Here is a 22,419-nt window from a genome sequence, read left to right on the forward strand (position 1 = left end):
GGGAAAAGGTGGTATGTGGTCCTTGAAGACTATTAAGCTGTGATGTGTTACCATATGTCACCAAAACTGTATCTACTATGCCATATTGGCTGAGACAGACGTTATGGCCATTCCTTGAAAAGGGTTGTATATAGGAAATGTGTGCAATGTGATTTATGTTATATTGTCTGTACTAATCTTATAACATGCAATTGTTGCTGCAATACATTGTTTGTTGTGAAGTAAACATGCTACATCCTAACCCAAGTCGATTGTGGTCTTTGAGATTGCAGGAACAGGACCATTACACAAGTGCGCTTACTATGTCAGCCACTCTACTTCACTCATTTCCTTCAATTTAGACCTTTCACGTGTTCTATACAATTCAGCTTTATTTTGTTCACACCTTTGGAGCATATGACACATTTTTTAAACTTTTACGAACATTTACAATTGCGTTTTCAAAGACATGTGGTGTTAATTTTTCATGGGTAAGCATTTGCACACACTGATGACATGGACACGGTTTTGTTGGCGCCAGGCCCCTGACCATAATGTGAGCAGGGTCTGTACTTGAGTCTTTTATAGGAATAGCCTCTAATCTCGGCCATAAAAATAAATAAAATTGTCAGGTGCTTGGGCTGGAAGCAACAGTCACACATTATGAATTTACAACTTTGTTAGTTTGAACAGGTTGAGGCGTGTTGAAAGGCACGATGCCCCGGAGGCGTAGCGGATCTCTTTCAGCATCCCACTCCATTCCTTTTTATCCTCTTCATACCTGTGGAGAAGTGGAGCACAGAAATAGTTAGATGGGATTATTGTGTGTTGCATTTTTATATTTTTTCACATAGTGTCCTCCATTTCTTTCTCTATAGGTTTTCTGTTCGCTTTGAACAACCGCCTGTTGAGGTCTGCCCTGATTTAAGGGACCTGATCAACAGAAAAAGGAGCTTAGAGAAAAATACTAGAGAGGGTCTTTAACTTCTCCCAAATGTTGATTTCATTAACAATCCTGGCTGATGTATGCCCCATTAGAAGGTCGCTTGCTGCAGGAACATGTTCCCGATAAACTGGTGTCCCTGACATATAAAACCCTGAACAATAATGCCCCGGATAGGCTGGGGAACCTGAGGGCAGTTTGGGAACAGGACGTGGGCTACATGGACACAATAGACTGGGAAGCGGCCCTGATGCACCATAGAGAGGTTGCGATTAAAACCCCGATTACGTCTTATCCAGTACAAAATACTACATCGGGTCTACTACTACTAAGACAGGGTCAGGATGCACCGCATGGGTAGAGCTGGTGATCCTCGCTGTTTGAGGTGCGGGCACCCGCAGGGAACTTTCTTCCACACACTGTGGGACTGCCCTATCATTAACACTTACTGGACGCACATTCTGGGAGAGTTAAGTAAAATTCTGGAAGTGACGCTCCCATTGGACCCCAAGTTTGTATTATTGGGAATAACTACTGAAGTGGATCTGAGCCGCCCACACTTGATCTTTGCCCTACTGGCCCTAATAGTGGCAAAAAGAGATCTGGCGCGAGAGTGGGGCGCACTGTCGCCCCCCAAAACGGGAGACTGGAGGAGGGGGATGGATATGTACATTGCGGCTGAGAGAGTGACTTACAAGGCCAGGGGTTGTCCTCGAAAGTTTCGCAAGGTATGGGGGAAATGGAGGAAGTATCATGGTTTTGCAGGGGGCTTGGGGACTGATGGACACGCTAATGACCACACTGATTGGGACACCGCCCCCTATTAATGGCTTGTTGGTACTGAGCCTGGGACTGGCGAGGTCCCCCCGGGCAGGTGAGGGCATGTGGCAACCTTATGTTCGGTGGGTGGAAGATGGATACTATTGAACTGCTGTTTGTGATGCTGTTGATATGGACGGGGGTGGGGGGCGAGGGGATGCTTGGAAGTGCGGAAAATTAAATGTGACTTGACAATTATGCCTTTGTTGATTCTAAATGCCAATAAAAAATTTAAAAAAAATAAAAAAACAATCCTGGCTGATGAGGGGTGAAACCCCAAAACTGGTCATATGATTCTTGTTTCCAGTCCAGGGAGGACCTGCCCTGCAGTTCCGGCTGAACTGTTCCCATGAGGCACATGGTCAAGACTGATTTGCATATGGCCAGGTCTAAACTGTGGTGGCAAGGTGAGCAAAAGAATGGTGTATTTAACCCAGATCTCTTGACTGGTGGCTGTGAATGTTTTGATAAGTTCTGCATTCCGTCCATCAATTGTGTGCCTTTTGCTTTCATTAACTACAGAATTTAACTGCGCAGAATTTGTTTGCTTCTGCCAAAAAAGCGTGCGTGTATTACAATTTATATTTTGTCGGAAACTTTATGCTCAATATAATAGATCAGAAACAGGCATGGTGATAGGTCAATGATTCTACTTGTTAAATGGCGTAGGTCTAGTCTGTTATTATGAAAAGGTATAACAAAGGCAGTACGCCTGACTTATGTAGTGAGAGAAACATATGTAAAAACCAATAGGCATCTAATGGTGCTTCGTTATTACACTGTGGAAATCCTGTACACAAGTATTTTATTAACAATGAATCTCACACATTACTGTCGTTTTTTTAAATGGTTTTTTATATTTTCATTTTGAGAATCCCTGTCCTTGTTTACGTATTTGTAATTTCACAACTGTATTCCAGTGATCGCCTTGTGGGAAAGCTTATTGTTCCATGACCCATATGAGGGAGGAGGTGAAGGTTTAGTCGGTCCTGCCTTTATCGCTGACTGGTAGGCCGGCGATCTTTAAAATGGTTTCACTACCTTGGCTGCTGTACCAGCTGCAGAATTTCCCATATGCCGTCCTGCAATCCAGGTTTCGGGAGATCAATGCCATTCTAAGCATGTTCCTTTGGGAGATTGGAGGGAGGGGAGAGTTGTTCCCCGTATTGCCCTAGGTAAATGTTTCTAATCCACCTATTGTGGAGGTATCGCTGCGACGTACACGTGCTCTTATTACCCTGCATCACATCTTCTGATTATCAACGATTGGTGGTACGAACTCCGAGGGGACCTACCTTATGCAGTCGTGAAGTGGGTGATGGGAGACCCTCCCCCCGCTTGCCTATTTATAAGGCGGCAATTGTGTCAACGCCCTCCCCCAGGAATTCAAGTGGTCCTGAATCTGTGGAAATGGTCCCTTAGTCGGTTGGGTTGGTGGAAGAGACTGACGGCGTGGACACCGCTCTGGCAGGGACGCATGCTGCTGCAGGTGGCCGACCTGGATTGCTTTCCAAAGTGGGATCTCATTTGGATAACCACTTTGGGGGTCGTTATAAATAGTATGATTCTGAAATCGTTCCAAGGCATGTAGATGAAGTATCAACTCCACTACAGCCAGTTTCATCGATATTTGCAGCTCCGTCATGCACTGACCCCCTGTATAACTAATCTTCCTGTTCTTGAAATCAATCTTTTGGAGGGTAAACTCATATTGAGCAATCTGGGCGACCACAAAATAGCGAAAGTATATCAGTCTCTCATTTGTAACGGCTCAGTGGGAGGCGAATATTGGAACCCTAGAGAACGAAGATTCTCCCCAAGGGCTCCCCAGGAGGCTGCTATATCTACCCACCTCTGACTAATACAAATCAAATATCTCCACAGGGCATACTACACATGGCACCATCTGTGATGTATGGGGGGATTGCCTCCCTGGCATTCCTTTGTTGCCACACGGAGGAAGCTACATTCCAACATACAGTGTGGAGCTGATCAGGGCTGGAGCGGAGTGAAGTCTTATCCTGGTTAATCCCCCTAGACCCGAAATTGATGCTCCTACATGTCACAGATGTTCTTGGGGTAAATAGATATAAAAAGACTACTCTTGTTTTTGGGATATAGCCAGGACATGGAAGGCCGAGTCGCCTCTTCCCTTGCAACCTGGAAAAAGAGGATGGATCACTGCATGGGTCTCGAGGTCGAGGTGTACCAGGCGAGGGGATGTCTGCAGAAACATCCCAATATGAGGCAGAAGTGGGTGAATTATAAATGCTTTGGGCTGGACCGTGATCTCTCCTCATCATGGATGGGAAGATTCAAATGTATGAGGGTGGTGCGAGGGGTAGAAAGGCGGGTGACCATTGTTCAGGTTGATGTCAATGCTATGTGTTGTTATGTTGCATTCTGAAGGGTGGAGGGGTGGTGTTAGATGTACAGGTTCTTTTGAATGCTTATGGATATGTTGACATTACCATTCTGTGTTTATTTGCCAGCCCACAAGGCTATGGATCGCTGTCAGTACTCAATAAAATTTGTTGTGGAAAGCTTATTGTTAAAAGGCGGAATCCAGCAGATTTTAACAGTATACTTATTAGAAGAATAACACACCACCAACAATGTCAGCCAGCCAGTGTAGCTCCCAGTCTCCAACTGACACACTTGGAACTTCACTTCCCTGGAGACTGTGAACATTCCTGGCATGCGCTGCCTACATGTACTTAAAGGAAACTACACATATAATATAGCAACAGCACATCCTGCGTACCCAACAATACAGAAAATAGGAACAATTAAATATAAGAATAATAAAAATAAAATTAACGTTAAGCATAAAAACAAAGAAAAACGATCTCGTAATAGGACCAAGAGGGCCCTAGCAGGTAAGAATCCTTTCATGACGTGATCTTTAAATCAAATTGGTACATTTCTAGATCTTGTGGAAGACTGAAACCATAAGCTCTTTGCCAGAAGCACACCTCTTGGTCGTCAGATGAGACCACCTCACCACTGTGTATACTTGTCTTTGCCAGAACCGTGCCTTTTCCAACTTATTTTAACTATCCTTGCTGCCAGAGTAGCTCACCAGTCCAGACATGCTCCACGTACAACCCATGTGTACAGTTACCACATTTTTCTTGATGGAAGTAATAGCAAAATGGCTCATAATCTCAGTCACACCATTCCTCTTCCACCTTGGTTTATTTATCAGAACTAGAACCCCCACACTCCAATTCTTGCCTTTGACGGAGTTCTTTTCATCATATCTGAGTTTATATCTCTGCTGATAAGACCTGAATCTGGCCCCATCTCCTCCTTGTCCACACCCACAGCTCTGTTGGTTGGTAACCACTCCGGGTTTAACTTGGAAATGGCTACTTTGCCCGCTAATGATGCAAAAGGAGATCTTTGTGTTACACAATTAGGAGCAGTGCAATGTGCCCACCACATGTCTCTAAGAACCCCCTTGAGTGGAACTCTGGTTTCCATAGCTCTCTGCACACAGCCTTCTTCGCTGTTTTCATTCGTTCCACTAGGCCAATGTGTGGTGCATAAAGAACTGTCCTTTGATGAGTTATCCCAAAATCAGTCAAGAATTCCTGCATTTCTTGTGAGGTAAACTGCACTCCATTATCTGTAAATAGATAATTCATCCTTGAGGAACTCCAAGACTGTCCTGGTGTTCACTGTACCCACACATGGTTGATACCCATTTTGAAGTGCAGTCCACCAGCAACAACACAAACCTTCCTGTAGGTGACAACAACTCAAAAGGGCCCATGATATCTAAACCTAACTTGGTCCACTGTTCGTCAGGCACAACAGGTGACAGCGGAAGTGAGTTGGGGATCCAGGTCTAATCATTAGAGGCACATAAGTAGCATTTTTTGAACACACTTTCCACCTACTGATCCATGCCCGGCCACCAATATCTCTAACTCACCCGGGCTTTGGTGAGACTCATGCCAAGATGTCCCTCATGGCCTAAATGTATTACCATTGATCTTATGACCCTGGGAGGGATAATTGTATCCACTGTCATCAGGCCATCTTGGTACACCGTGAGTTCATTCCTCACTGACCAAAATGGTTTTAACTCTGGATCCAACACCTTGTAATGAGGCCAACCCTTTATGATATAGGTCTTGATTGCAGGAAATACTTTGTCATCCTCCACACTCTTTACCCATTCATCTCTCGTTATGGCGGGCTCCATAACCCAGCTCACACAACTGGAATTGTTAATGATTTCATCACTCCTGCTTTCTACTGGTAAATGTGACAATCGAAAGCTTTCTTTGCAAACAGGAAAATATTGTACTTGAAAATTAAACTCCTCCAATTCTTTGCTCCAACGTTTGATTCTGAGAGTTAGCCTCTTGCAGGAATACATTTCAATTAGGGGACCATGAGCTGTTTTTGCTAGAAAGTGAATGCCCCACAAATAGAACTTAAAGTTTATCACAGCCCAAACTATGCCTAGAGCTTTTCTCTCAATGCACGAGTAATGCTCTTTGGCCTCTTTGAGTGCTCTTAAGGTCAAAACAACCACCCTTTCTTCACCTTCTACTACCTGGGTAAGCACAGCATCGAAGTCCTTAAGACTAGCATCGGTGGTCAGGATAGTCTTATTTTTAGCGACAAAAGGGACCAGGTCAGGCATCTTGCTGATCTCTAGCTTGACAGCATTGAATGCCTTATCACATTCGTCTGACAAGGCCAAATTAACTCCCTTTTTCAGCAATGTCCTGATGGGCTCTATCACACTCGCAAACCATCTTATGAATTTTGAACAAAATTCTGCAAGCCCAAGAAAATACTTTACTTGTTCTTTGTTACTGGGAGTGGCTGCATTTACTATGCTATCCACTATCTCCAATTTGGGCTGGATGCCCTCACCCTACATATTTATAGTGAAAAACACAACATAGGCTATAGCCCTTTAAGGGTGGATTGTTATTACGCTATTTTAAAGGCTGTAGATAGGTATTTTGTCACATGGAATCTCACATATTACCACAGTGGGTACAGGTTTTGATGTTGGTCACCTCCTCTGACAAACACTGAGCATAGCAGAATTGTAATGTGATGTCATTGTTAGGCTCTTAGGAGGACTTGTATATTGTTTTGCCAGCTATATGTTTGTAATGTTATGACTGTTGCCTGGTAGGAAAGCTTATCTTCAATAAAGTTAGACTAAACGGGTTATTTCTCAAACCAATGACAAAACTATATGCCTGATTGGATCATTTGAAAATGTATGTCTGATGCCATGGATTTATTTATTATTATTTAATTTTAAAGGGTACTAGGCCTGACTTATTTGTTTGTGAAAAGCATGTGTAAAAGCCAGTAGGCCTTTAACACTGGATTGGTATTAAACGTATTAAAGCCTGTAGACAGGCATTTTGTCACATAGAATCTTGCTTTCCCTTTATGACAAAACCTGGTGATAGCAAATTTTCACTGTGATAAGATAATCCTTGATGGTCCTTTTCGACTGGGCTGTATTTTATTTGCGAACTGGTATTTTGTACATATTTGCAATTGTATGATGGTATGCCTGGCAGTAGTTTTTCTTTTCATGGTGACAAACCATTGATAAAGGCCATAGGTTAATTTGGAAAACGATATTTTTTTAAGCAACTTTTTAATAAATGTGTCAATCAAAGGTAACACAGTCGCCATATGATCACTTGTTGACTCACACCAGAGGCAGATTACAGATCCTTTTCCCAGCTGCACATACTCTGACTGTAGTCCATCACTTCTACACAATAATGGAACATTAGCAAAGACCTCAACAGCATCAGGAATTACCCTTTTACATCTTGAATCATAACATCCCTCTGGATTGCTGCCATGGTTTCAATGTTTCCCATTTGTCTTTCGAGCTTCCTCCCCCTCATAGATTTGATTTTTGGCTAGCATTCACCAGTCAATGTCCAGCCATCCAGCTCCGGTGCATCGCTCGCTGCCCACTCTCTGGCAGTATTTCTTCCTGCCACTATTAACCCAAGACTGCATAGTAGTTTGGAGTATTTCGGTAGGTTCATTGAATAGTAGTAACTTACCCAACACCATCTACTTGTGTGCCAAATACACTCCCCAAGCATTACTCTACCCCCTTCAAGAAGTGCTTCACCAGGAGACATGCCCAGAATATATGTGTGAAAGTGACTCCGGTTCAACCTCTTGTGCATTTGTCTGTGTAAATCTTCCAGCGAAACGCTGAGTTGGATGCATCGATCTGTTTACTTTGAAAAGCTATAACAAAGGCAGCAGGTCTCACTTATTTATTAGTGGAAGCATATTTTAGGGTTTTCAACCCTTTACTGGTGGGTTATTATTTTTAAACTGCGTTAAAGCCTGTAAACAGCTAATTTGTAACATCGAATCTCAGATTACACTAGTAGCCAAGGGTTATGGTTTTGGTTACCCTCTCTGACAAACCCTTGGAGCAGAACCTTTGCACGGGTATTCCTTGTTCGGGCCTCTTATGAGAAGTGGTAGATATCTTTCCTAGATGGAATTCTTTACACATTTGAAGTTTAATGATCATTTCTGATGGGTACCTTTTTTATGATTAATTCTGTAGGCCTGTGTTGATTATGTGTCTATGAGAAAGTATTTAGGCCTGATTGGCTCAACTGGGAAAAGTGTTGTCAGATTCAATAGGTCTGATTTGTTCATTATGAAAAGTTAGGACAAAGTCAGTAGGCCCACATTATTTACTGTGAAAAGTATGTTAAAGCGAGTAGGAGTTTAAGAGTGGATTGTTGCTATCCTGTTGCAAAGCCTGTACACAAGTATTTTGTTACATGTAATCTCACAGATTATCGTGAGAGGGTAGGGTTATGTTATAGGTTTTATAGAATGTGCTGCTACCTATATAGGTTTCCTGACACTAAGAGACAAAGCTGATTAACCAGAAGAGTGTTCCACAGTTTGGTGGCTGACACCGAAAAACAAAACCATTGGACCGAGTCCAGTTAAAATCTAGGTACGAGAAGAAGACACGCATCAGTAGAGCAAAAGGTACGGCACAGAATGTAGAAGGTAAATTTATATCTAAGACACATTGGACCAGTGTGGAGTAAGGCTCAATCTATGTAGCAGATGGATTTAAAGGTAATCCTTTACACCACTGGGAGCCAATTCAATTAATCCAATGTGGCAGAAGAGCAATGCCAAGGTAAACTAGTTTGGCAGCAACATTTTGGATGTGTTGGAGTTTTTCCAGTAGACCCATACAATAAATACATTCAACCAGTAAAAGAGAATTGCCATAGTCCAGATTACTCTAAATGGTTGACTGGACCATCCACACGAGGAGCTGGCACAGGAAAGAGTGTACACATTTTCTTCAGCACCCGTAACTTCAAGAAGCATGTGGATGTCAGATAGTTGACTTGACTTTCAAGGGATAAATCCAACTCCAAATTGAAACCCAAGTTATTCACTGATTTCTATAATTCAGGAGGGTCGGACCAAGATAGAGGCAATAAATTGGAAGGAAAGGGTTGCATAGGTTGATCTTCGTTAATCCAAAACACCTGGGTTGTGTCAGAATAAAACTTTAAAGCACTGGAGTGCAACCAGGAAATAACTCCAGACAGACTTAGATAGAAGGATTGAATAGGCGCAAAAACATATTGATCCATAGTAATTATTAATTGAGTATTGTCTGTATAATCTGTTGTCAGATGATGGATATAGATGTTAAACAGCATGGGACTTAGTGTAGACCTTTGTGGGACTCCATCATGCACAGTTTTAAATTCTGACATAAAAGGTGGAAGGGATACTGCATGAGACCTATCCTTTAAATAGGATTCCCACCACTGGCGTGCTAACTCACCAATGCTGGCCTCCAACAGTGTGGACAGAAGAATGGAATGTGACATTGTGTGGTAGACGGCCAGCAAATCCAGTAGCACAAAGGCCACCGGATTAGCCCTATTAGCTGACAAATGCAGGTCATTCAGGATTGATAGCAAAGCTGTTCCCGTGCTGTGTCCCAGCCTGACCTCAGACTGTAAAGGCTTAGGATTTGAATGTGTTCCAGAAAGACAGAGAACAACATGGTCACATACTTCTACATGAGTTTAACCATAAACAGCAGCAGAGAGATCGGCCTAGAGTTGGAAAGGACTGTTTGATCTGTGTTAGGTTTCTTTAATGAGGGAATAATGAGTGCCTTTTTCAAATCAGCAGAATCAATGGATTATCTACTGCAGACATTAAGCAAAGGATTGACAAGTTCGGTAGTAAGTGCTTTCCACACAGGTGAAATTGGATCCAAAGGCGATCCGGGTGAAATAGAACAGGCAATCCCAATAAATTGTCCCAAGCAGAGTGGATCATGTGACCCAAGGAGGGTGCTAGTGATCCCTCTGTAGTCGCAGTGACCCCACCAGTTTGTGATGTTAGAATATCAACAATATTGACCAGACTTAGGTTAGGAGGCACGGCTTTGAACACGATTGGCTGATACAATTCAGTGTGGAAAGTCCCAGTGAGTTAAAGGTAGTAAGCCTTTTTAACTCAAAGAAATTAGAAAGCTGCTGGTCTCTGTGAACATTCAATTTACAATGAAGCACATTCTGGGATAGATAAAGACCGACTATTGTAAAGATTTCTTCTGAGGAGTTTTCAGCTGCTACATTCTTTTTTTGTGTGCAAAATTCAGCTAGAGAGGTAACTAGCATTCGTTTATAGTGCTTCAGGGCATTTAAACTCCAATCTGGACCAAAGGGTGTAAGATGCCAGATTCTGTCACATCTTTTACAACAATTATTGGCCTTCCTTGAGGATGAGGTACACCAAAGGGCCACAGACCTATCTGTTTTAGTACTAGCCTTCTTTAAAAGCAGCACTGCATCTAGGGCTCTGTCAATCCATCAACATAGCAGTTATAATCCTCAGCTGTAGAATCCATTGTAGGAACCCTGTGTATGGTTCTGAGTATACCGCCAAAGTCCGGAAGGGATAACCTACCCCAGGGGCATCTCAGCTGTACTATGTTAGGTCTGTCCAATATAGGAGCGATGTTAGTCTTTAAAGTAATGGTGAATCTGACTAAGTAATGATCTGATCGCACCTGGGTTTAAATTTCCTCCCCACAGTGCACAGTCTCAATTGGACCAACCATCATGTCCAGTATATGGCCTTTTAAAAGGGTGGCCCTCGGAACTCTCTGCCACAGCCCTTAGGAAGTCATTCTCTTACTAAATTTAGATGCCGGTTGACTGCGCGGAAATTCTGTCCAGATGTCAAAATCTCAAGCGCTTTGATTTGATATGGGATAGTTACTGAGGAAGCAGAATATCTAGGAAGGCATCCAAGGAAGTTCCCACCCGAGTGGGAGGACGGTAACATAAGACACCGCTCACGAAAACAGAGGCTGGGGATGCAGTAGAAAACCCTAAAACCTCTGCTGTGAAAAAAAATTCCACCAGAGAAAGGTACATAATTGAGTATTAGCTATATGTGCACCTCTGCCCCTACGCATGAGGGGAATAGTAAATCCATTGCGACATAGTGCAGCAAAATCAGGAGAGGAGGTGTTGGAGAACCATGTTTCAGTCAGAAATAAAACTACGAGCAGTGGCGGCTCCTCCGCTGAGGTGGGGGAGCTTTGCCCCACTGCTTTCAGAGCAGTGGACAAGCGAAAAATGTAATGATAATAACAAGGTTATCATTTTATTTTTTGTTTCTGCAGGGCTGGATTAGGGCGGGCAGGGCTGGTGGCTCAGGGAGGAGTGGACTGTGCACACTAAGGGGGAGATTTACTAAGATTTTGCACCTTTGTTTGGGTCACAAAAGTGACACAAATCGGCGCTAAATCTTTTTTACCAATTTACTTTCCGGTGCTAAGTTTGTTTAGCGCTGGAAGTAATGGAAAAGTAATGCAAAGCAGCGCATAGCGCTGCTTTGCATTACTTTGTGCCATGGGGACGTACCAAGGGTGGTTCACGGGCGTTTCCATGCAACCACCCAAGATTTCTTACGCTAAACCCAATTTACTAAGTAAAGTAGATTGGGTTAAGCGAGAAAAAACTGCGTCCTTTTCAAGTAGGCGCAAGGAAGGAGAAATGCTTTAATTTCTTCTTCCGTTTCCAACTTTGCAAGTAAGCTGCACTTCACAGCACACATACAAAGATGGAAAATGGTTAAAGTGAGTCTGTGGATAGTATTTTGTACTAGAAGGGTTCCATCCAGTACAAAACCTATGCTAGACTCACGGAGACACCCTTGCACCATGGCGCAAAGGTGTCTCCGTGGCGCATGGCAGCTGATTTCATTGCCGGCGCTAGTGAGAGGGAAGAAGAGTGCCTTATTTTAATAAATAGGGTGCTCTCCTTTTCACATAGTGCAGGGCAGCATTTGCAGCTGCTGCAGTGCGGTACGTGTAAAAACAGTAAATCTGCCCCTAGGTGCACAGGACTGCTTGGCCAGCCGTCTAGGGCCGGCAAAACAGCCTTGCACACATTGCACATTCCCCACCCAGGCTGCATTATAGCCTGGGTGCAGGCTGTATAACAGCCTGGATGGGGAACAGGCACAGGCTCCCTGTCCCAGTCTGTGCACCGAACTATGACACTCACAACGCTGCATTGCAGCATTGTGATTGGCTATGGGGATCCTGTGGGCTTCCGGACTTTAAAGCAATGAGGGAGAAGAGGCAGAGGCAGCCTCGGCGCGAGGAGGTAAGTGTTTTTCTTTTTTCTTTTAAATATTTTGTACCAGCACCGCCACCTGCCCCTGTTCCCTGCCAGTAGTCACTGAATTCGAGCCCACCTTAAGAAAGCAACTCAGTGGGAATCTTCACGTAATACCGTGTGACCTACCTGTTCATCCTTACTCGTATTTCCATTCATATTTCTCATAGCTTGCCCTCCTCCAGTCTCTCGTACCCTTGTAGACGGAGACATAGGGTCAGCACTCTGGTTGAAATGCCAGCTGGGGGGCAATATCAGCCTAACACACTTCACAAAGTGAGCTAAGCCTGGCCTTAACACACCAAAACTGAATAGCTCTTTCCGGGAGTACCTAACCTAAGTATATTTGTCTTTTCCTGCAGAAATACGACTAGCGTGGCTGGGGTTTGGTGTTGGTTACTCCCTCTTACTAGCCCTCCAGGTAGAAGAATGCAGAATGAAAATTCTTGTTAAGGGAACCTTCCTGCACAAAAACAATCATGAGAGCTGTTTTCCTCGTTCTGTGTGTGCTGCAGAATGGGGAAAGGAGAAAGAGGAAAAAACTAGGAGAAATGTAAACATTTCTCCTTGTTACGTCTGCTCTAGGGAGGCGTACATTTTTGGTGCAGCCCCAGGTTTACATGATGTATTAAATTTGGGACAGTGTCAAATTCCATGAGTTTTGAGTGGGAACACCCACCTCAACGGCAATGGAACGCCTCCTTGATGTAGAGTAAGGCAAGACATTGCTTTGTTCTGCCTTGTGCCTTGCCTTACTTCATATCTATGAGGCCATGCAAAGCATCGCAGGGTGGCTTTGTGTTGCCTCTTAGATTTGATTGAGAGGCCTGTGCCACCAGATCGTCATAAAAAGTGACCCTCCGGCAGGTCAGGCCACTTTTAAATGAGGGCCCAAGTCCCATGAAGGCAGAATACAGGCAATCGTTCCAAAGGATGGAAATAGCCTAGGGGGATTACAACGGCACTGGCCTAAAAAGGCCCTTGAAGTGGGTGACAAGATGTCATACTTTAAATGCACTCTGGGGTTGGGTTCCAAGATGATATTGTGGTGTTGATGGGCACACAGTCTCAGGGTGAGGCAACGAATAAGGTAGAGGCAGACCCCACTGACACACAATGTTAGAAGGCAAAGTCCCATTGCAAGAAGGGCCTGGAGAGGTGGAATCTGTGTATGATGACACAGTGGCTCTGAGGCCAACATTGATCAGAGCGAGGCTGAGGTGGAGTCTGATGTACCAGACCAGCATAGTGCTGAATTCAGTCACAAACGGACAATGCAAGCTGCATAACAACAAATGATGGCAGCTGTGGAGTAACAGGAGTGGGAGCTTTGCAGAATGACACGAGAAAACCCAATAACAGTACACCGAACAGACAGGAAGTGGTGTTTTGAACCCTTTTGTTATGTCTGGTGATTACATACAAGAACTGACACGGACTGGAGGGATAGAGAACTGTTTTTAAAGTGTGACAAGGCACTCACTCACATGGGACGGGTTGACATGGTGAGGCTAAACTTTCCAAAGCAAAGGCTAGCAACAATGCACACTGACCCACACATTCATGTGAATATATGATGGTACGGTTCAATCTGGCTGAATGGACAGACAGAGGTGTCTTGTGCCTAATTATCTCATTCACATGCATTTTTTTGAAGTTCCTAATAATGGCAGTGAGATGTTGTGGTCCTTATGTGATGTTTGAAAGTTGTCACTAAAGCCCTAAACACGAGTGGGCTGGAGAATTCTCTCCTGCGCAAACCTGTGTTTGCACAGGCGATGGAAATATTGCACCGCATAATTACCACATGCGATAAAGTCCACATCTCCCTGGTAATTATCAGACATGTTAATTCTGGGGGAAAGCACCACAAATCTGCATCGTATTCTCTATTGTCGGGCAAAACCTCAAAAAAGGTTGTGTGATAAATACCGAAATACACCTCGGGAGAAGTCGTAATCAGGTCTAAAGTGTGTGTACTAATTGTGCACACAATATGAAGGTATGTAGGGGTAAACATGATAAACCCAACCACTGTAAATGCATCTGAGCTCTTACAGGGGTTTAATGCTGAGCCCTAAAATGGCAGTGGTGATAGGAAAACGAAGCATAATTATTAAATCTGAACTGTATGTGCACAGAGTCTTGCATTATTGTGTGCATAGAAACAATAAATGTGTGTACATTTTGAAAATAATAAGATGCACTTACTTCCAGACATCAGTAACTTCGGTGGGTGCGTACTCTTGGGATTCCAGCTGAACCATCGCAAAACCACCAATGGCATAGAGGGAGCCTCCCATGCTGACCAAATTTATGGAGCTTCTTTCCTGTGGGAACTCAGGAAGGGCCTCCCACCTTTCAAAACATGGAAAACAAATTAAGAAGGAAAGAAAAACTCAAAAAACGAAGATATCAATTGTAAGAAATTGTGTTGTTGGTTGATTGAAGTGCGAGCCCTGGTCAAGCAACAACTACAATCCTTGTCAGGGTGAGGCACAAGCCAAACCTAAGTTAACCTGTGATCAACACTCTGGTAGCTTTGCACAGAGCAGTAAGACTTAACTTAGAGGCAATGTGTTAAGGATTTCTGCGACACTTCAAACAGTAATAAAGTGAAAACACCATACAAGAAAAGGATCCCACACCAGATTAGAAAAATAATTTTTTTTTAATAAAACAAGACCAAAACGGCACCAATCCAATCAGTAGAATGGGAGATATGCCATTTTAAAGAGTTTAGTAAAATTAGCACCAAAAAGCACAAAGAACCAACTCTGGATATCTCGTTGCGCAGGACCGGGACAAAGTCACACGCTCAGGCCTACCACGATGGAGAGTTGTCCAGTTATAGGGACCCAGTTAGGCCTGTTGAACAAAGTACATTCAATCCTGGTTTTTGGAGCATTGCGAGGATCAGCATCGAAGATGGTTTGGATTCAAATTGCGATGACGCTGTAGTTTGAGCTTCTGCATCCTCATTGAAGATCCCATCGATGAGGGCTTTAGATGTGGAGTACAACGTCGAGGATGCATTGCACAGTCAAGGCGATGCATTGGTTCAGAGGAACAGAGATGCAGAGTTTGTCGTTGAGGCTGTGGTTGAGAAAGGATGAGAGGGCCTGCACTGAGGATGCGTCACGAAGCAGTGGTTGTGTAGGGCTGTGATGCAGGTATTTGCGATGGGTTCTACCCAATGCAGCAGCTGAGATACGTTGGTTCCACTCGGGTTTTTGCCGTGGAGCAGAGGAGATGCATCAGTTCTGATTGACCACAGAGGCTGTCAGAACACTTTAAGCCAACTTCCAAGGGTTCAGGACTGTGGTGGCACCACTTTGGCAGGGTAGTCTCACAGCTGGCAGAGTCCGAGTGCAGGTGCAAGGTTGCTGGAATCCTGTTCTGTATCTGAGGCTTCAGATCATGAGGACAGCCAACTAGCCCTTAGAGTCACTCTGGGGCCCTGGGTTCAAGAGATGCAGGTTTAGTCCTTCTTACCCAAGCAAGAGGGCAGCAGACCACCATAGAAGGGCAGCAGTCCAACAGAGTGGCAGAGATTTCAGTAGTACAGCAGTACTTTTTTCCTGGCAGTGTATCCACAGGTCCAGAGGTGTACTGAAGAATTGGTGTCTGAGGTCCCGTATTTATATCCAGTGGAGCCTTTGAAGTAGGGAAAATCCTCTAGAGGAAGGCATTTCCAGAGGACAGGTGCTCTACTTTTCTGGCCATGGCTCCAGACTATCAACAGGGGGTATGCAGCCCTTTGTGAGGAGGCAGGGCACATTATATTCAAGTGTAAGTGAGCCTGGGCCCAGCCCCTTCCACCCATCCTGCCACTGATGACCCATCCAGGCCCACCCAAGCTCCCTAATATGTCTAGGAGAAATACACAGAGCCACATGTCAACTACACCCAACCATGTGACCCAGAGACAGGCTGCAGACACCAAATGGCTAAGGCGGGAAAATGCCAACTTTATAAAAGTGAAAACTCAAAGGCACGTAAAGGACGCACCAGACTTGTGCACTGCTTTGAATGGGATCTTTTCCCTTCCAGTACATTACTTTCATCCATATTTTATCCAAAACTTGACCTTGTAATCACTGTGTTTATCCATCTTATTGTTTGTAGATACCACAGAGACAGCGGAATTCCATTTAGATATTTATTGAACATTTTCAAATGCGGCTGCTTTCCATTCCAGGCTTTTAAACAACGGCACGTGTAATTTAATAAACACCAATGTCTAGAGATGTGAGTAACTTTTATGCCTGTAAAACGTGAGATTTTGAATGTTAAATCATTTTGAATGATAGATTCCTTCATAAAATGGTTGAGGTCTTAAGGGGTTAGTTTTCAAAATAACGTGCTTTCTAAAAAATGACACATGTATTGCGGATTTTCTCTTACTATTGACATGCTAAGTAAATTGGTATGAAATGGTGGTTGGATGTTAACGCAATGAATATATTTCCAGTAAAAGATTCTGGACCAATGTCCAGCTTAACTCGGTTAATGTAGCACATACATCTTCTGAGGTCATTCATAAAGTTCTTCACGCACTTAATGCATAAATAAAAACGGAAGATGCAGGAAGGAGTAAAACGTACCTGCCTTATGAGGAATTCTTAATTGCAATTTTACATCCTGAACAGAAGGAGCCACTTTACAAGATGGCTGTTAAAATGAGGCGGTAAAATCGGAATTGGTAGTACTATTACTGGCTAGCATTACCGTTCCATTTACCAACCATTTGAGTCCTGAAATGGGGAATAACAGGCAAAACCCGGAATCCACGTGCCATTTATTGCATGTTTGTTCTGAAATTCCATATTCCACCTGGTGGAAATTAGAGGAGTTGCAAAGGTGATTTTGTTGGGTGAAACTCTGCATCCAGTAACATTTGTTATAAGGCGGGGTGATAACTCCAAAGAAAACTTGTGGAATTACTACTCTACAGAACTCATAATGAGGCCTAAGTAGTACCACCCCAGAACACAGTACTGCGCAATCTATCATGTCAATGCCCGGTCAATACAATTTTAGTTTTGGGGAGGAAGGACTTTGCACCACTGCCCTGTTTAAGGAGGACCGTGTAATGTATTCTTTGTACTGTTCGTCGACGCCAGAGTTTGACAAAAAATAAATAAAAAATTACCCGCATAGCTCAGAAGAAAACTCCCTAGGTGTGGGAGGGTCATTAGTTATTTATTTTTCTTAAACAAACCTTTGTGTTTCAGAAAAGCAAAAAGTTTTGAAAAGTTTGGTGAATGACTGTATAAAACGACTGTGGCGGTCCACCAAACTTTTTGTACATTGAAAGGTTCATTTCAGTGTACAGAACAAACGTTTAGCTAAATGTGCGACCCTACCTTCGCCCAATCTGCCCACACCTGGCCCCATTCATACTTTAACATGAGCAAGCATGCCTTGTGGTCTGGACCAAACTGAATGCTGACGGATATCCCTGTGGTTTCTCTGTTACTGATTTCACTCTTCTGAGCTTTCAAAAGGTGGCTGATGAGAGGCCTAAACACAGCTTTGTGCTCTTTGCATTCCTGCAGGCCCCAACATGTGCTTTCAGAATGAACTGGGGTGGCTGAGTGAGCTAAAGAATGGTGATGGATTAAACCCAGATCAGTTGACTGGGGGTGAGTGTTTGATTTGCTCAAACGCTCCGTCCATCATCCCCTTTTGTATCGCTTTGTTCGCCCTAAGTTGGCAGGGTATACTCAGACAAGAGTCCCTTGCTCACTTGGCCACTGGATTCAAGATAGCCTGGCTGATGAGGATTATGAATCCGAAACTGGTCCCAGGATGCTTGTTTCTGGTCCAGGGAAGACATGGCTTGGCAGTTCGGATGGACTGTTCCCATGAGGCACAGGGTCAGACTGATTTGCATATGGCCATGTCTGAACTGGGGTGGCTGAGTGAGCTAAAGAATGGTGATGGATTAAACCCAGATCAGTTGACTGAGGGTGAGTGTTTGATTTTCTCAAACGCTCCGTCCATCATCCCCTTTTGTATCGCTTTGTTCGCCCTAAATTGGCAGGGTATGCTCAGACGTGAGTCCCTTGCTCACTTGGCCACTGGATTCAAGATAGCCTGGCTGATGAGGATTATGAATCCGAAACTGGTCCCAGGATGCTTGTTTCTGGTCCAGGGAAGACATGGCTTGGCAGTTCGGGCTGGACTGTTCCCAAGAGGCACAGGGTCAGACTGATTTGCATATGGCCATGTCTGAACTGGGGTGGCTGAGTGAGCTAAAGAATGGTGATGTATTAAACCCAGATCAGTTGACTGGGGGTGAGTGTTTGATTTGCTCAAACGCTCCGTCCATCATCCCCTTTTGTATCGCTTTGTTCGCCCTAAGTTGGCAGGGTATGCTCAGACGTGAGTCCCTTGCTCACTTGGCCACTGGATTCAAGATAGCCTGGCTGATGAGGATTATGAATCCGAAACCGGTCCCAGGATGCTTGTTTCCGGTCCAGGGAAGACATGGCTTGGCAGTTCGGGCTGGACAGTTCCCATGAGGCACAGGGTCAGACTGATTTGCATATGGCCATGTCTGAACTGGGGTGGCTGAGTGAGCTAAAGAATGGTGATGGATTAAACCCAGATCAGTTGACGGTGGGTTAGTGTTTGATTTGCTCAAACGCTCCGTCCATCATCCCCTTTTGTATCCCTTTGTTCGCCCTAAATTGGCGTGGTATGCTCAGACGTGAGTCCCTTGCCCACTTGGCCACTGGATTCAAGATAGCCTGGCTGATGAGGATTATGAATCCAAAACCGGTCCCAGGATGCTTGTTTCTGGTCCAGGGAAGACATGGCTTGGCAGTTCGGGCTGGACTGTTTCCTTGAGGCACAGGGTCAGACTGATTTGCATATGGCCATGTCTGAACTGGGGTGGCTGAGTGAGCTAAAGAATGGTGATGGATTAAACCCAGATCAGTTGACTGGGGTGAGTGTTTGATTTGCTCAAACGCTCCGTCCATCATCCCCTTTTGTATCGCTTCAGAATAAAAAGCAGGCCAGACCTGTTAGTTTGTGGTCCAGTCAAAGCTACAACACCACTAAGTGGCATCAAATACTGTGGGGCAGATTTAGAAGAACTGGTGCATCTCTGCATATTTGCAGAGATGCGCCAGTTCATTTGCGTGACGTAAAAATAGCCTTGTGCCACCATGGATGCACCGCATTTACTGTACGGAGCACCGTGGCGCAAGGACAAACAGATGCGCCATGCATCTTTTGTCGGAAAGGCAACGCATTGCTGGAGTTGTGTCGTAAGCGTGACGCGATTCCTGCAATGGACAGGAATGCCTATTCCGACCATGCTGCGTCACTCCTTATGCCTGCTTCAAGCAGGCGCAAGGTTTTGAAGCAGTGGCGTCGTAAAAGTCACTCAGTAAAAACTCGTAGATTTCACTGTGTCACTTTTACTAGGCTTTCTTAGGTTGAAATGCCCACCCAGCATACATTATACCCGACGCAGGTATAATGTAGCACAGGGCTTTACAACGTGATGCATCTCCCTAGATGCGTCACATTTTAAATATGTCGCTTCCTGGCACATTGTTTAAGACGCCGCTGGGTCACGCAACGGCGGCGTGTAGTTGGCGCAAGGGGCTTGTAAATCTGCCCCTGTTTTCTCCTCTTTCACCGGCATGATGTCTTGCTTAATTACCAGCAGTTACTTGGATAGGAAACCAATCAGGGTTGTGCCAACGTTTTGGCCCTCAGCTTTACTTCTGGCACGCCTGGGGCAAAGTCTCTTTCAGAAGACTACTGTAGATGAGACTGATGTCAAACCAGGAAGTTTAATGTGGGAAGAGCAATAATCCTCTCAATGATAGAGAATGAGGAAAAGCACTGCAGAGTTTCTGCAGAGTGTGGGGGTGGGAGTGAGTTGTGGAGAGGAAAACAAAACACCTTACTGTACATTACTAAAAATAAAACTACCATTGATAAATCCACTTTCCCCATTGATATTTTTAGATTTGTTTGGGATATATATATTTAGGATGATAGCAGGGGAGGAGTGTCACCGCACTTAAAATCCCCCCCAAAATCACAGGGATTAAAAATAGTATGGTAATTTATTATCACTTTATTCTTCATCACTCGCCACGAACAGAGCATCAAAACAGTGGATGGGCGCCACTGAGTGACAGCAGCAGGGAAGAGAGGGGGCTGTCTATGCACTGATTAAAATGCACATGTCTTTTTGGCCAGCTGTCATGGTACGGCCAGCCACACATACTTTAAACATTTCCAACCCAGCTGTCTTAAGACATACTGAGCCCGAGTAGAAGTTTGATCTTGAAGAGACAGACTATGCATCCTTTATGCTTCACTGCCTGGCTCAGCTTTGTATTTATTAAATGCTTATGTTGCGTACTTAAAATGTGAGGCAGCCACTGGCTTGGAGCTAGCTTGGTTCTGCTGCAGACTCGTTAACAGAAAACCATACCCTAGTTAGACTGATCTGACTTCAGAAGGCATAAGAGTACTTCAAGATCATTGTCACGGCTGTGACTCACAATGTAAAGATAACTGAGTAGGGGGCCTAAGTTGGCATGGGGGCTGTTAATATGTGGCCTTACAGCCAGAGCTGCCGATTTAGGAACTCGAGAACCAGGTTTGAGTCTAGGCGGTGGCTCAGCATCCTGTGATTCTGGGCAAATCACTTAGGGGCATATTTACAAGCCCCTTTGCATAGCTCTTGCACCAGGCAATGTGGTGCAAGAGCGACGTCACTCAATAATGAGATATATAAAGTCGCGCAACGCATACATCTTGAGTAATGCAACGCAGAGCAAATCTCTTTGTTGCATTACTCAATGCCAGGGAGGCGTTTACATGGGTGTTGCCTGGGTGTTCCCAGGTAACATCTGTGGATTTTGAGGCATTCCCAGATGTTTCAGAAGTGGCAGACCTGGGAATGTAATCTTTGAAATTTGCCCACAAACTCCGTTGATTTCACCAGGTCTGAGTCTGAGGTGAGTACATTACTAGTAATGAGGTAGCGTGGAGTAAGGTAATGCTTTCTGGTCCGAATCGTGTCTAAATGAATGAAAAAAGTGCCCCTCCCCCTGGAGGTAGCGTCCCTTAAATGCACAGCTGGATACCGAGTATCGGATGGTTATTCGATTTTTCAGTTTTTTAACAACAACTCATGTAGAAAGTTCCTTGGTTTAATCATTATTTTAAGAAGTTTCTTTCATTCAGAAATCTCATCAATCAAGAAATGATAAGTTGTTTCATATGAATAGCATATCCACAATTGTAATAATGTAAATAATTAAAGCGCACCAGTACCTTCAGATCGATTTTGAGCTAAAAAAGCGGAAAAAGAAAATAGGGACATCTTAAGAATTTTTGGGGCCCAGGGTTGAACGTATTTTGGAGGCCCCTGTTCAGAATTGCCTTGATTTAGGATCCAGTTTCAGCTTTTTCATGTCCTCTTTGACCTGGTCACTGACAGTGCAATTGCACTCCGCTCCAAATTCTAAATGTGTTTACATCTCATATTTAGGAATAGTGAACTGTGTTTTGAAAATTGTAACACAGCAACAGTTGCCTAATATTACTGCAGATAATCTCTGTGACATATGAATATGTGCGGTCCTGTTTTGATATAAAGGAATGAAACATAAACACAACTTTTCTCAGCAAAATGTCTGTAATAGACTCTCACACGTCACCCATTTTAAAATGAATTAAAGGAAAACAGTATTTGAAACAACCTGTTTAAGAATTATTCAAATATGTTCAGAAAATAGGAAGATACCCCTAAAAGAATGGGTTAGGGAGGGGGTAGATAGATACAGAAAGTCAAAGCCCTATCGTGTTGTTGTCTATTTTGATCACAGGTTCCTAGATTATTAGGGGAGAGCTGCTCAATTTTTAAGGAATCTTTCAGTGCTTCCAAAATTGTCTAAAACTATTACATCAATA

The 22,419-nt window shown here is 44.0% G+C and overlaps 1 protein-coding gene across 1 annotated transcript in view; it reads right to left on the reverse strand.

Annotated features, from left to right (window-relative positions):
- Positions 1 to 353: 353 nt before the first annotated feature.
- Positions 354 to 22,419, reverse strand: part of KLHL41 (kelch like family member 41) — a 78,783-nt gene continuing 56,717 nt past the window's right edge. Inside the window, exons 5-6 of the mRNA XM_078681612.1 lie at positions 14,674 to 14,820; positions 354 to 760 (exon numbers count right to left, since the gene is read on the reverse strand). Of these exons, the coding sequence (XP_078537738.1) occupies positions 649 to 760; positions 14,674 to 14,820 (259 nt within the window). The 3' untranslated portion in view covers positions 354 to 648. The remainder of the gene's footprint in view (positions 761 to 14,673; positions 14,821 to 22,419) is intronic.

The sequence above is a fragment of the Lissotriton helveticus genome, chromosome 3_1 (assembly GCF_964261635.1).
Source record: "Lissotriton helveticus chromosome 3_1, aLisHel1.1, whole genome shotgun sequence".
Lineage (NCBI taxonomy): Eukaryota > Metazoa > Chordata > Amphibia > Caudata > Salamandridae > Lissotriton > Lissotriton helveticus.